At 37.5% G+C, this 15,446-nt stretch overlaps 1 protein-coding gene across 8 annotated transcripts in view; it reads left to right on the top strand.

Annotated features, from left to right (window-relative positions):
- The window catches only part of EXOC2 (exocyst complex component 2), a 297,739-nt gene that overhangs the window by 155,364 nt on the left and 126,929 nt on the right, over nucleotides 1–15,446 (top strand). For all 8 annotated transcript variants that reach the window (XM_046004926.1, XM_046004927.1, XM_046004920.1 and 5 more), the window contains 3 exons: nucleotides 13,777–13,842; nucleotides 14,011–14,168; nucleotides 14,570–14,691. In XM_046004926.1, the coding sequence (XP_045860882.1) occupies nucleotides 13,777–13,842; nucleotides 14,011–14,168; nucleotides 14,570–14,691 (346 nt within the window). The remainder of the gene's footprint in view (nucleotides 1–13,776; nucleotides 13,843–14,010; nucleotides 14,169–14,569; nucleotides 14,692–15,446) is intronic.

The following is a 15,446-nucleotide window of genomic DNA, read 5'->3' as shown; positions in this document are numbered from 1 at the left end:
TTCTGAGGTAAAATTTAGTGATTCATCAGTTGCATATAACACCAAGTGCTCATTACATCAAGTACCCTTCTTAATGCCCATGGCTGAGTTATCCCTTCCTCCCAACTACCTCAACTCCAGCAGCCCTCAGTTTGTTTCCTAGAGTGTCTCTTTAGCATTTGCTTCCCTGTCAATTTTCATCTTACTTTATTTTTCCTTCCTTTCCCTTGTGTTCATGTTTTATTTCTTAATTTATTTATTTTTTATTAATTATTATTATTTTATTTATTATTATTATTAATTATTTATTAATTTATTTCCACGTATGTTGCTTTTCTCTGACTGACTTATTTCACTTAGCATAACACCCTCTTGTTCTATGTTGTTGCAAATGTCAAGATTTCATTCTTTTTGATGGCTGAGTAATATTCAATTATATATATATATATATGTATGTATGTATGTATGTATGTATGTATACCACATCTTATTTATCCATTCAGCTGTTGATGGACATCTGGCCTCTTTCCATATTTTGGCTATTGTGCACATTGCTGCTATAAACATTGCGATGCAGGTATCCCTTTGAATCACTGTGTTTTTGTATCCTTTAGATAAATACCTAGTAGTGTAATTGCTAGGTCATAGAGTAGCCCTATTTTTAACTTGTTGAGGAACTTCCATACTGTTTTCCAGAGTGGCTGCACCACTTTTCATCCCCACCAACAGTGTAAGAGGGTTCCCTTTTTCCATATCCTCTAACATCTGTTATTTCCTGACTTGTTAATTTTAGTCCTTCTGACTGGTATGAGGTGGTATGTCATTGTGGTTTTGATTTGTATTTGCCTGATTACAAGTGATATTGAGCATTTTTTCATGTGTCTGTTGGCCATTGGTATGTCTTTAGAGATATGTCTGTTCATCTACCCATTCATTCAGTGTATTTTTGTTTTGTTTTGTTTTGTTTTTTTGGGCGTTGAGTTTGGTAAGTTCTTTATAAGATTTTTGGGTGCTAGCCCTTTTTCTGATAAGGCATTTGCAAATATCTTCTCACATTCTGTAGGTTGCCTTTTAGTTTTGTTGACTGTTTTTTGCTATGCAAAAGCTTTTTATCCTGATGGAAGTCCCAATAGTTCATTTTTGCCTTTGTTTCTTTTGCCTTTTGGAGACCTATCTAGCAAGAAGTTCCTGCAGCTGAGGTAAAAGAGGTTGCTGCCTGTGTTCTCTTCTAGGATTTTTTTTTTTTTAAGATTCTTTTTTTTTTTTTTTTTTTTTTTACAGTTCAGTGGTTTTTAATATATTCAGAGTTGCACAAGCATTACCACTTTAGTTCTAAACATTTTTTATCACCCCAAAAAGAAACCCCATACCCATTAGCAGTCATTTCCTATCCCTGCCTCTCCCTGGCCCTTGGCACCCACCAGTCTCTTCCTCTGTCTGTGGATTGCCTGTTCTGAATGCTTCACAGAAGTGGAATCACACACTGTGTGGCTTCCTGTATCTGGCTCCTTTTTGTAGTTTTATAAGAAAACGAATGGATGGATAAGGTATAGTATCAAAGAAATATTTTTTTAAGATTCTATTTATTTATCTGACAGAGAGAGAGAGAGAGAAAGAGAGCGAGCACTACCAGGGGGAGAGGGAGAAGCAGGCTCCCCGCAAAGCAGGGGAAGCCCGATATGGGACTCAATCCCAGGACTCTGGGATCATGACCTGAGCCGAAGGCAGTGGCTTAATCAACTGAGCCTCCCAGGTATCCCAGTTCCTCTAGGATTTTGACAGATTCTTGTCTCACATTTAGATCTTTCATCCATTTTGAGTTTAGTTTAGTGTATGGTGTAAGGAAGTGGTCCAGTTTCATTCTTATGCATGTGGCTGTCCAATTTCACCCCCTTTGTTGAAGAGACTGGTCCCCTGCACCCCTTGGATATTCTTTCCTGATTTGATGAAAATTAGTTGACCATAGAGTTGAGGGTCCATTACTGGGTTCTCTCTTGTGTTCCATTGATCTGTGTGTCTGTTTTTGTGCCAGTAACACAATGTCTTAATAATGACAGCTTTGTAATACAGCTTGACATCAGGGATTGCGATGCCTCTAACTTTGGTTTTGATTTCAACATTCCTATGGCTACTCAGGGTCTTTTCTCATTCCATACAAATTTTAAGATTGTTTGTTCTAGCTCTGTGAAAAATGTCGATGGTATTTTGATAGGGATTGCATTGAATGTGTAGATTGCTCTGGGTAGCATAGACATTTTAACAATATTTATTCTACCAACCCAAGAGCATGGAATGCTTTTCCATTTCTTTGTGCCTTCCTCAATTTCTTTTTTTTCTTTTTTTTTTAATATTTTATTTATTTGACACAGAGAAATTACAACTAGGCAGAGAGGCAGGCAGAGAGAGAGGAGGAAGCAGGCTCCCTGCGGAGCAGAGGGCCCGATGTGGGGCTTGATCCCAGGACTCTGGGATCATGACCTGAGCCGAAGGCAGAGGCTTAACCCACTGAGCCACCCAGGCGCCCCCCTTCCTCAATTTCTTAAGTGTTCTGTAGATTTTAGGGTACAGACTCTTTACCTCTTTGGTTAGGGTTAGTCCCAGGTATCTTATGGTTTTTGGTGCAGTTGTAAATCGGATTTATTCCTTGATTTCTCTATCTTCTGCTTCATTATTAGTGTATAAAAATGCAACTAATTTCTGTGCATTGATTTTATAGCCTGTGACTTTGCTCAATTTTTGTATCATTTATAGCAGTTTTTGGGTGGAATATCTCAGATTTTTACATAAAGTATCATGTCATCTGTTTTTGGGTGGAATATCTCAGATTTTTACATAAAGTATCATGTCATCTGTGAGCATTTGCCAATTTGGGTGCCTTTTATTTCTTTTGGTTTTCTGATAGCTGAGGCTAGGACTTGCAGTACTGTGTTGAACAGCAGTGATGAGAGTTGATATCCCTCTCGTGTTCCTGATCTTAGGGCAAAAGGTCTCAGTTTTTCCCTGTTGAGGATGATATTCACTGTGGGTTTTTCTATTTTTTTTTTTTTCTTTAAAGACTTACTCACTTGTTTATTTGAGAGAGAGATAATGAGAGCATGAGCAGCGGGGAGAGGGAGAAGCAAGCTCCCCACTGAACAGGGAGCCCAACATAGGGCTTGATCCCAGGACCTAGGGATTATGACCTAAACCAGAGGCAGATCCTTAACTGACTGAGCCACCCAGGCGCCCCTTGCTGTGTGTTTTTCGCATATGCCTTTTATGATGTTGAGTTGTGTTCCTTCTATCCCTACACTGCAGGGAGTTTTTGTCAAGAAAGGATGATGGATTTTGTCAAGTGTTTTTTCTGCATGTATCGAGAAGATCATATAGTTCTTGTCCTTTTTTTTTTTTTTTTTTTAATTAATGTGGTATATCACCTTAATTGATTTGCAAACGTTGAACCACTGTTTGTAGCCCAGGGATAAATCCGCCTTGGTTGTGGTGAATAATCCTTTTAATTTACTGTTGGATCCTATTAGCTAGTGTCCTGTTGAGAATTTTAGAATCGGTTCATCAGGGATATTTGTCTGTAATTCTCCTTTTTCGTGGGGTCTTTGTCTGGTTTTGGGATCAAAATAATCCTGGTCTAATAGAATAAGTTTGGAAGTTTTCCTTCCATTTCTATTTTTTGAAACAGTTTCAGAAGACTAGGTATTAATTCTTCTTTAAATGTTTGGTAGAATTTTGCTGAACATCCCCTCTCTTTGAATCTACAGATGTCATTAGGTCTACATAAGTCTCTTGTAGGCAGCATGTAGATGGGACTTTTTTTTTTTTTAATATTCTGACATCCTGTGTCTTTTGATTGGAGCATTTCGTCCATTTACATTGAGAATTATTATTGATAGATATGTATATAATGCCACTTTATTCCCTGTTTTGTCTTTTTTTTTTCTGGAGATTTTCTCTTTTTCTTTCTAGTCATTGTCACTTTTGGTCTTTCCTTCCCACTCAACAAGTCCCCTTTAATATTGCTTGCACGCTTGGTTTAATGGTCACGAAGTCCTTTAGTTTTTGTTTATCTGGGAAACTCTTTATGTATCCTGCTGCGTAGAGCATTCTTGGCTGCAGATTTTTCCCATTCAGCACGTTGAATATATCTGCCACTGTCTTCTGGCTTGCCAAATTTCTGTGAAGAGTTCTGCAGCTACCCTTCGGGTCTTCTGTTGTAAGTTAGGGACTTCTTTTGTCTTGCTGTCTTCAGGAGTTTTTCTCTATCACTATATTGTGCAAATTAACTGTGGAATATGTTGGTGTTGGCCTGCTTTTGTTGATTTTGAGGGAGTTCTCTGTGTCTCCTGAATTTGGATGTCTGTATTCTTTCCTAGATGAAGGAAGTTTTCAGCTATTATTTCCTCATATAAACCTTTTGCCCACTTTTCTCTCTCTTCTTCTGGGACTCCTATGATATGAATGTTTTTATGTTTGATTAATTCACGGAGTACCCTGAGTCTATTATTGTGATCCGTAATTCTCTCTTTTGTTTGGCTTCATTATTGTCCATTGTACTATTTTCTGTATCACTTATTCATTGCCCTGCTTCTTCTATCCTTGCGGTCATTACATCCAGTCTGTTTTGAATTTCAGTTATTGCATTTTTCCTCTTTTTTTTTAAACTCTTTTATATCTGTGATAAGCGTCTCCCTGATATCTTCCATTCTTTTTTCAATCCCAGTGATTATCCTTATGACTGTTTCTTTAAGTTCTGCATCAGGCATATACTTATACCTTTTTTGATTTGATCTCTGCCTGTGACCTTTTTTTGTTCTTCCTTTTAGGATGAATTCCTCTGTCTTTTTGTTTTGTCTAGGTCTCTATCTTTTTCTATATTAGAAAATCTTGCTATGTTTCCCGATATTGAGAGCTTTAGGAAGAAGAGGTCATAACAGTGTCCAGGTCCTGGTGCTTCAGGAAGCATCTCTGGTGCTTCCTGAATGCATGCATTTTGCTACTGTGTTTGGGAGTTTTTGGACATTGGCCAGAGTATGGCAAGTTTTAACTAGGTGTGCTCTGGTCTGCTTGTTAAATGAGACCTGATTCTGTTTCCACTACAAGTGAAGTTTTCAGAACTCTATGGTTAGTAGATATGGTAGGTACAGGGGTTTCTGGTGGTCTTCTGGGAAGGGGCCTGCTGCTCTGAGAAAAGCAGTACCAGCAGAATGCAAGGGAATGAGACTTGGTGTAAGCAGATTAGGCAGCCAGTGTTGGCATTGTGCTGTTTACTTAAGTTGTTTTATGCTGAAGGATGGGGGAAAGAAATGGTGCCAGCCAGCTCCTTTGTCCCTAGAGAGGGGTCTCTGTGCTTGCTATTCCCAGGGAAACACTTCCAGAAGAGTGAATAATTTCCTCTTATGCATCCCTGGTGTTTCTCAGATCGCTGTTTTCTCTCTTTCTATCTCCAGGCTGTTTGCCTGCTTGGAGCAGCACAGTGCACTTTGGGTTATATCCCATCCTAGTCTGGTAACTTTTGAAACTCCAAACTTTAAGGTCATGCTGTAGCGGGTTCTGAGCATGTCTTCTTGGGGAGGGTCTCGTTGCTCTGGGCAGTTATGCTAGGGTGCAGGGGCATGGGATTTGGAGAAAAGGAGGCTAAACAGCCAGTGTGCAGGTTTTCTGCCCTTAGTGCCTATGCTAAGGGGTGGTGGGGGGGGAGGGGGAGGAGAAATGGCGCTCGCAGCTCTTTTGTCCTCCAAGAGGTGTCTCTGTGAATGTCACCTCTCACAGATGTGCTCCAAGAAGAGTGAACAGTCTCTCCCCCATGTACCTTAGGTGATCCTTGGATTGGATTGCGTTGTCTGCCCTTGTCTGCTTCCTTGCCTTCTCTCTAGGAGTAGGATCTCTATCTCAGCCAAGCCCACTGACCTTTGAACTCCAGTCTCTGAGCCCTACTGGTTGCAGAAACTCAAAAAAATCAGCCCCTCTCCAGCCCTTCTCATTTTTCCAGCTAATGGCTTTGGGGAAGTGTTGTCCTTGTGCATTTCCCTGTATGCTCTTCTCTCTCTCCTTTCTCTGAGAGTAGGGCTCCTTCCCCTCTGCAATACCTGTGATCCTTTTCTTCCCACAAATCATACCACAGTTCCTGTCTTCCTCGATTTGGCCTCTTCTCTCCCTCCAATTAAAAAGATTTTTTCTGTCAGACCTTAGGTTGATTTCTTGGGTATTCAGAATGATTTGATAGTTATTTAGTTGGGCCAAGGTGCCAGACAGGCCTAGGTTCCTCCTAGTACACTTTAATCTTAGTGTACACTTTAATCTTAGCTCCTCCTAGTCTGAGGAAGAGAATGCTTTAATTTCAGTTTTTCTGGTGTCATGAAAAAAGTTTTTTCAGCATTCTACTTTCACACATGTTTCTATCATTGTGCATTTTTATTCCTCTCAGCTGCATGAGAGTTGTGTGGCTCTGTGTGCTGAGGACAGTTTTGGGGTTCTTGCCCCCTGCCATGGTTAGAACAGCCACACCACTGATACTGTGTCATAACTTCCTCTTCCTATCTGCTTCGTCTCTAATCCTGATGGCTCATGAGGACTGGAAAGGTTAGCTGCTTCCATATCAGTCCCTTGACTGATCGTGTTAATAGATAGCTCTTTTACAGAACACTAATTTTAGTGTTTAAATAGATGTGTCCAATATATATCACTTATTAGCTGCGACTTGAGGCAAATAACTTCATTACTCTATGCCTGATTGCACAGGTCAGGTTTGAGGATTAAACGAGTTAATGTCGGTAAAGTGCTTATAACAGTGTCCAGCAGGTAAATGAAAATTTAATCTTATTATTTAGAATACATATTTATTCCAGTATTTAAAATTGTATTGGCCTGGCACATAATAGGTGTTCAGAGAATAAAGTTTAGTAGCATTAAGAAATAGTGGACTGTTGGGGTGCCTGGGTGGCTCAGTTGGTTAAGTGTCTGCCTTTGGCTCAGGTCATGATCCCAGGGTCCTGAGGCTGAGCCCTGCACTGGGGTCCCTGCTCAGCAGAAAGCCTACTTCTCTCTCTCCTTCTGCTGCTCCCTCTGCTTGTATGCTCTCTGTCTCTCTCTTTATCAAATAAATAAATAAAATCTTAAAAAAAAAAAAGAAATAGTGGACTGTTGAACTACTAGAGTAATACTGAATAATGTCTAGATGGATTCACTCATCAGAAGAATTAGTACCTTAGGAAATGGATTTTAGACCTAGTTATTTGTTTCCAGTCCAATATTTCTTCCTTCCAGATTGATTGCTGTAAGTCGCCTACCACACAAAGATAGTATTTGCCTTATCTTGAGTTTTTTAGAGTTCATAAAATTCCTAAGATTTTCACCTGGGATATTTTAGTGAAACATTAGTTGTTGGATATGCCTATGGTATTTCTACCTATCTGTATTTTTAAGCTTTTAAGAGCTTATAGTAATAATTGTTAATTGAGTATAATTCACTATACTGATTTGGGTATGTTTTTAAACTATTTATCCTCTATTGAAAAGTGAGAAAGACACTGCAGGGTAGTAGAGGGAATGGAATGGAGGAGTTAGGAATGTGTGGCCACCATATCAAACTATTAGTGAAATCCAGAAACTTAATTAAATTAAAACTACGAAGAGTTCCAAGGCTTTTGATAGTTGGTATTTAAACTCAGATAAGAGAGTTTTGTAATATTTAAACAAAATTTACTTGAAGGGTTTTTTTCTAGTTAGAGAACTATTTTGCTTTATCAAGAGCCCATCCGTTAAAGATTTAGATGGAGTTTCCAACAGTTTAAAAAATAGTTTTTCAAACCAGTCATGCCCATGTGAAGTAACATACATGAATCAGAACAGTGAAATCTAGCCGTTGGTCTTACCACAAAGTAGTTTTGGTCTGTGTGTGCAGGAAAGAGTTAAGGTTTTTAGTTAACGAAATGGTTAATATTAGGTTGAGATCTCACCTTTAGATATACCCTAAATATAATATAATTTGGAGTGAAAATGTTAAGGCATCCAAATAATTTTTAAACATTTAAATCTTAAATAATTTTTAAACATCCAAATAATTTTAAAAATCAACATTTTAAAAAGTTGTATAACTCATAGTATATAAATTTAAATGCACTTTATCTTCCAAAATTAGATTTTCTTTTAAAAATAGGGCAACTCATGTAGTTCAATATGTTGACAAGTAACTGTTTTTTAATTAACAGTTTCAAGAGGTATGCCTTAAAACTAATTCCTGCCCTCTCCAATTTCTATGTATTTGGAGACCAGTCCTTGAAGTTTATAAATTATTTTGTCTAGTAAATGTCATCATGCATTCATTAGCACCTGTTTAATAGGCAAAATTTAGTTTTAATTTTGATATAATGTTTTGTAAAGATTGATCTTCAGTCTTGTCTTTGATTTAAAAATATTTACAACAAAGCTATGAAATAACTAGCCCATTAAACAAGCCTACTATACAAAAAGTTCAGTATTAAGTACTGTGACAGCTAGAATTAGAAAAGCACCATCTGTTATTGGTATACTTACAGTATTATGCTGGCTTGACTCATTATTGAGACAAATTATGCCTTTATTTCAGAGCTCCATCCCTTTGTCCATAGCACACTAAACCAGCACTGTCATTCAGGGTTCAGAGAAATAGAACCAAGAAGATGTTGATTCTGCTTCCAACTGTGTATAAAGAGAAAGATTTACAAAAGGAATTTGGCTTACCTGATTATAGAGGTTAAGAAGTCCTAGGATCTGCAGTCCTCAAGTTGGAGACTCAAGAATGCCCACGGTGTAGTTCCAATCTGAAAGCCAAGAGGCTCGAGATCCAGGAAGTACCAATGTTTCAGTTCAGTGTCCCCATTCAAGGCAGTGAAGCGGGAGGAGTTAGAGGGTCAGCTTTTTTGTTCTAGTCAGGCCTTCCACTGATTGGATGGGTTCCACCCTCATGAATGAGGACAGTCTGCTTTCCTTGGCCTACCAATTCAAATGTTAATCTCATCCAAAAACACTCTCACAGACATATCCAGAATAATGTTAAATGAATATCTGAGCACCTTGTGGCCCACTCAGGTTAACAGGTAGAATTAACCATCACAAGGTCCTTAACTTAGGTTTTACAGTATAGAATTCCAGTGTCATTCTGTACCTTTTCATATCACAGTGGGTGCTGGGTTCCTTAGCAACATCTGAATTCCACACCTACAGGAGTCCTCCCAACCCTCAGTATTCACAGGGAATTCTTAAACCTCTGTTTATCCCTTTTGTTATTTTAAATCTCTAGGAGAAGCAGTGAATCTGTTGGACTTTTCAGGAATATATCATAGGATTATGCCTGGCAGATCTCCTTCAAAGGGCCATTTAGCCTTGTAGAGACCTAGGAGTTCAAGTTTTTTAAAGAAGACCTTCAAATTATCCTAGCAGTATGCTTTCTAAAATATATGCCAGGAGGTCCTGAGGAATGCTAACCCTAGGTGATCCTTCATTCACCAAATATCCTGAACACACTATGTGACAGGTACTGATACATGTACATACACGTATATATATATACGTGTATGTACATGTAACATATATATAATGTAAATTCTAAAATATATAAATATATAAAATAGTGACCAAGATAAATATGACATCTCCCCTCTTAGACAGAATCAAAATCAATTTTTTAAAAATTTATCTTAAATTTTGCTAATAGCTATAAAAGAAACAAGTAGGGTTCTAAGATAAAGAATATCAGTGGGATGGAGGTCAGGGAAAATCTCTCTGAGGAGATGACATTGAAACCAAAACTTGAAACATAAGAGGGAAACAGCCACACAAAGAATCAGGAAAAAGAATGTATTAGGAAGAAACAACAGCACATTGCAAAGCCAAGGAAAGGAGCTTGGCATATTTGAAAAACAGAAGGTAAAAACATTCAGAGTATACTGAGCTGTGGTTTAGGGTATCAGGAGAAGCAGGAGATGAGGCTAGAGGAGGAAGCAGGGACCAACTAACAAGGCTTTGTTACAGACCATGGTAAAGAATGTGTATTCCAAGTATGGTGGGAAGCCACCAATAGACCCTAACTGGTGGAGTAACCTGATCAGAGTTTTGATTTTAAAAAGACCAGTCTGGTTATTTGTTCAAGAATGAATTGGCAGGGAACAAAAGGCAGAGTGGGTAAACTATTGAAGCTGTCTGAGCAGGAAATGATTGTGTTTGGATTAAGGTTTTGTTAGTGGAGTTGGAGAGAAAATGATAGATTTCATTTGTATTTTGGAAGTAGTGTTGACCAGACTTACCGATGGAATAAGTAAGATGAGGGCAAGAGTTAACATAGAGCTACCAAATGGACTCTCAAATAAGTAGGTGTGACATTTACAAAGTCAGACTTGAAGAACATGCTTGGAGGAAAATACCAGTTTTCTACTTTTAATGTATTGAGTTTGAGATTATTGTGAGTTATTCAAGAAGAGACATGAAGTAGACAATCTGAAAATCAGATTTGGGCTTCAGAGGTAGAAATATAAATTTGGAAGTGTGACATTGTGATTTATAATAAGAAATATATATGGTCTTTTGGTTTTGGCCACAGAGCTCTAAAACCCTGGGAATTCCCTTAAATGAAGTTTTTTTATTAACAATGTGTCTTTTGTTAATAACGTGACCTCCATTGCCACCTAAGGATGGGGTGCTGATTGCTTGGATCACCAACGATACAATTAGAGGGTTGAAATTTACAGTCTAACCCTCAGACCTGTAGGTAGGGGAATGGAGCTGGAAGTTGAATCAGTTGCCAATGGCCAGTGATATAATCAGTCATGCCTTTGCAATGAAGCCTCCATAAAAACCCAAAGGACAGGGCTTAGAGAACTTCCAGGTTGGTGAATGTGTGGAGATGCAAAGAGAGGGCATGGAAGCACTGCATCCTTTCCTTATACCTTGCCCCAACTGTTTCTGAGTTGTATCCTTTTATAATAAACTGGTAATCTAATGGGTAAACACATTTCCTAGTTCTGTGAGCTGTTGTAACATGTTAATTGAACCCATGCAGGGAATTATAGGAACCTCTGATCTGTAGTCAGTAGGTCAGAAGTGCAGGTGACAACCTGGTCTTGAGATTGGCATCTAACTGTGTGTTGGGGGGTGCAAATCTTGTAGGACTGGGCCTTTAACTTGTGGGATTAGATGTTATCTCTAGGTACATTGTGTCAGAATTGAGTTGAATTGAGGACACCCAGCCAGTGTCTGGAGAATTCCTTGTTCTTGAGGGAAAATTCCTCCCCCTACATATACACACATGTTGGAATTGAGTACAAAATCCAAAATAGGAAGACACTAGACAGAAATGATATGTGAAGCCTTGAGAATAAATTAGTGAGAGTGTATAGAGAAAAAAAAGTGCCTAAGACTAGACCTGACAAACTGCATTAATTAGAGAATAGCTAATATATCACCTTGGTAAGCCTGGGCCCATTCATTTGCTTTTCTACACCTAGGCCACTATATTGCCTGTAGTGTTACTTTGAATCAGAGCATCACGCTTTGACAGAAACAGAAAGTAGGCTAACCGACATTCAGGGCCAGTTGGACTTACCTGAGTGGTCATGACTCAGATGGGAGTCACTCTTGACACTCTTGACATCTTTCTCGCTGAAACACCCAGTAGAATTCACAGGTTCAGTCACCTATACCTTGGAATCTTGTGTCTGAGCCATCCACACGAGTTCGTGGCTTACCTCCTTTCGCCTTAGTTGCTGTGATTGCTCACCTAGGTGAGTGCAACATCCTTCTAATTGGCTGTGCTAATACCAGCTCCTATAGTCACTTCTCACTGTCACTTTAAATATTTTATTTATTTGACAGAGAAATCACAACTAGGCAGAGAGGCAGGCAGAGAGAGAGGGAGAAACAGGCTCCCCGCTGAGCAGAGAGCCTGATGCGGGGCTCAATCCCAGGACCCTGGGATCATGACCTGAGCCTAAGGCAGAGGCTTTAACCCATGGAGCCACCCAGGCGCCCCCTCACTGTCACTTTAAAACACTTCAGTTACTTCTCATTTGTTTTTAAAAATGAAGGGACAAAAACATCAGCTTCTAAGTGAAATCCTCATGTATAAAGACTTTTGAGTGTTGTTTCTTAATGAATTTTAGAATTTGCTTATTGAATTATTACTGAGGTGAATTTTAGGCTTAGTTTTTTTCAAAAATTAAACTTTGATTCTTTAAAAGCAGAAGTACATTTCTATAAAGAAAAAATTATAAAAGCTATATAATTTAATATAAAATTACACAACAAATGTAAACTAGAGCTTGAAGAGGTATGTATATATGTGTATGTTGACCACTTTTTAACAGGTATGTCTGATGTTTTTGTGGAAAACATTCAGCAATCCTTACCCTTCTTTTGCTCATTCATGTTAGTAATGCTTATCATAATAATGAACTCTATAAGCTGTTTCTCTGGCTTATACCAAAAATATATGGAACATTATATGTATTTTAAAATCAACTTGAAGTCAGTTGTCAACTTGAAAGTTCTCTTGACATGTCTCTAGTAAATGATTCATAAGCATTTTACCTTTAAAGGATAATTTCACATTGTGTTAGTGAAATATCAGAATTTTTGTTTTTACCGTACCATTTTGTTATTATTTCTGTATTTGGAAAGTTTTCCAAGCTTACCCTCCCATCTCGGGCATTTTATATGGTAATATTTAGTTGTTAGAAAATTTGGGAGTAATTTTCTAACAACTAAATATTACCATATAAAATGCCCGTCAGGGGTGGGAGGTTGGGGGAACAGGTGGTGGGTAATGGGGAGGGCACGTTTTGCATGGAGCACTGGGTGTTGTGCAAAAAGAATGAATACTGTTACGCTGAAAAAATAAATAAAATGGGAAAAAAAAAAAAGAAAATTTGGGAGTAAAAAGGTAACTAAAATCCAGTTGAATATATTTCTCTTTTAATCAATGTAGTCTTCCACATACTACTTTAAGGAGAAAGAAATATAAAGGAAAACATGGCTAGTGGTAAATACATAAAAATTTAGTTTTAGAATTCTGGAATATATTCTCTCCTGAATTAAACTATAAATCCCTGAAAGAACAGTGATTTGTAATTTTTTAAAAATAAAATGCCAAGTATAATGCTTATTTATAAATGCTTAAAGGAAGGGAATGGATAGCCCAAGATTCCTAGATGTTAATCCAGAGTTTACTTTTCCTTTTTTTTCTATACTAGCTAATGAGAAATAATATTGAGAAGGTTATCCTGGGTATGATTTAGGTTTAACCATAAACAATTATTAATGAACATGGCACATGAAATTCACCTACAAAAAAGGTAATTTCAACTTAATTCTTAGGCTTATTTATGGAAATTGTGTTTAAAGGTTTTTAAGAAGATGAATAACTTCTTTTTGGAATAAGAAAGTTTTTCTAAGTCTGTTTTTATTTTTTTATTTTTATTTATTTTTTTTTTTTAAAGATTTTATTTATTTATTTGACAGAGAGAAATCACAAGAGAGGCAGGCAGAGAGAGAGGAAGGGAAGCAGGCTCTCCGCTGAGCAGAGAGCCCGATGTGGGACTCGATCCCAGGACCCTGAGATCATGACCTGAGCTGAAGGCAGCGGCTTAACCCACTGAGCCACCCAGGCGCCCCTAAGTCTGTTTTTAAATCAGAAACTTAGATTATGTCTTTAACATTCCTTTCAGTCAAGTTACAACTGTATCTTATGGTCTCTTTATATACAACTGGTAAGTCATTTCTTATTTTTATCTGAAGACAACTAATATATTTGATTTTGCTTTTTTCATTTTTAAGACTGCGGAGAAATCAGGCCAGATTGAAAGATCAAAGAATGTAAGGCAAAGACAAAATGATTTTAAGGTAAGTTAAGGATAAGTATGTAGACTTTTTCACAGGGTAAGGTTTTCTCAACCAAAGTTACTAGAAAACTTTACATTCAAACTATTCATCATTGTTCAGGCAGATTCCTTTAGCTGATTTAGTCAAATTAATGACTTTTAATGCAGTTTTACTCTCATCATTATCTAGAAAATGATTCAAGAAGTAATGCAGTGTCTTGTGAAGTTGATCCGTGGAGCCCTGCTCCCACTCAGCATCCCAGAATGTGGAGTGAGGCAGTATGGAGGCTGGGAGGTGAAATCTGAGCTCTCAGGACAGTGGCTTGCTCATGTCATCCAGACCATAAGGTAAATATAGACTCATTCTTCTGAAAAGCGGTAATTTTTTTTTGTCTTTTTGAGGAAAAAAAAGAAATACCAACACATTCAATTTGGGATAAGATTTTTTACTATAGTCAACAAAGAATTTTGTTCTGTCTTCTTGCCTCCAGTATTTCCTCTGTATCATAGAACATCTAAGCTAAACCTTCCTGGTGCTTATGTTTGATGAGAATGTCATACTGAATGAGTGTCTTCTTATTGTTTAATTTGGTATTAGTGCTGTATTATGATTCCTGTTACAGTTTTACTTTCCCCGGGCCCAGTATAATATTGTAGCTTATAACCTCCATAGCCTGGCCAAACTGATGACAGGAATTGCTTCAATACCCTACTCTGCTCATTTTTGTTTTATTGTGTCTCTTTCACAGGCTTACTTATGAATCGTTGACTGCTCTTGAAATTCCTAATGACATGTTACAGACTATCCAGGATCTCATTTTGGATCTCCGAGTACGTTGTGTGATGGTCACATTGCAACACACAGCAGAAGGTATGTTAAGAAAAATTGATGACATTTGCTAGGTAACGATTATCTAAATATGCCACCTCTTTCTATCTTCTAATCCTTGAAAATGACAGAATTAATTTTATGGGAATTTGAATATTTTAGATCAGAAATAGCTGTTCAATAGGATTTTTTTCCTTTTCTAAATATCTTTCCAAATCTATTTACCTGAGATGCCAGACCATACATAAATTAATATGTATATACTTGAAAATATTTCAGGATATAAGAATATCCTTATGGCAAATGTTAAGTAGAAATAGTATAGTATAAAATGTATATAAAGTATGAGTCCAATTTTGAAAAGATGTATACTTTATTTATTTTTTAAAGATTTATTTATTTATTTATCAGAGAAAGAGTGGAAGGGAGAGAGAACAAGCAGGGGGAGCAGTAGGCAGAGGCAGAAGCAGGCTCCCGCTGAAAAGGAGTCCGATGTGGGACTCGATCCTAAGACCCTGGGATCATGATCTGAGCCAAAGGCAGATACTTAACTGACTGAGCCACCCAGGCATCCCTGTATGTATATTTTAAATATTTAGAAATACCAGTGTAAAGTCAGAAGAGAGACTAACAGTGGTTTTCTGTATAGTAGAAATTATAAGTGATGCACATTTTCTTTATACCTTTTAGAATTTTCAGGATTTTGTGCATATAATCATAAAAAGAAGGGTTATCTTTATAAAGCAGCAATTTGGATATTAAATATTTTCAAAGGCCGTCAAGAACATCATTATAAA

The sequence above is a fragment of the Meles meles genome, chromosome 5 (assembly GCF_922984935.1).
Source record: "Meles meles chromosome 5, mMelMel3.1 paternal haplotype, whole genome shotgun sequence".
NCBI lineage: Eukaryota > Metazoa > Chordata > Mammalia > Carnivora > Mustelidae > Meles > Meles meles.
Note: the sequence above shows the minus strand (reverse complement) of the source record. Positions and strands in the feature narration are given on the sequence as shown.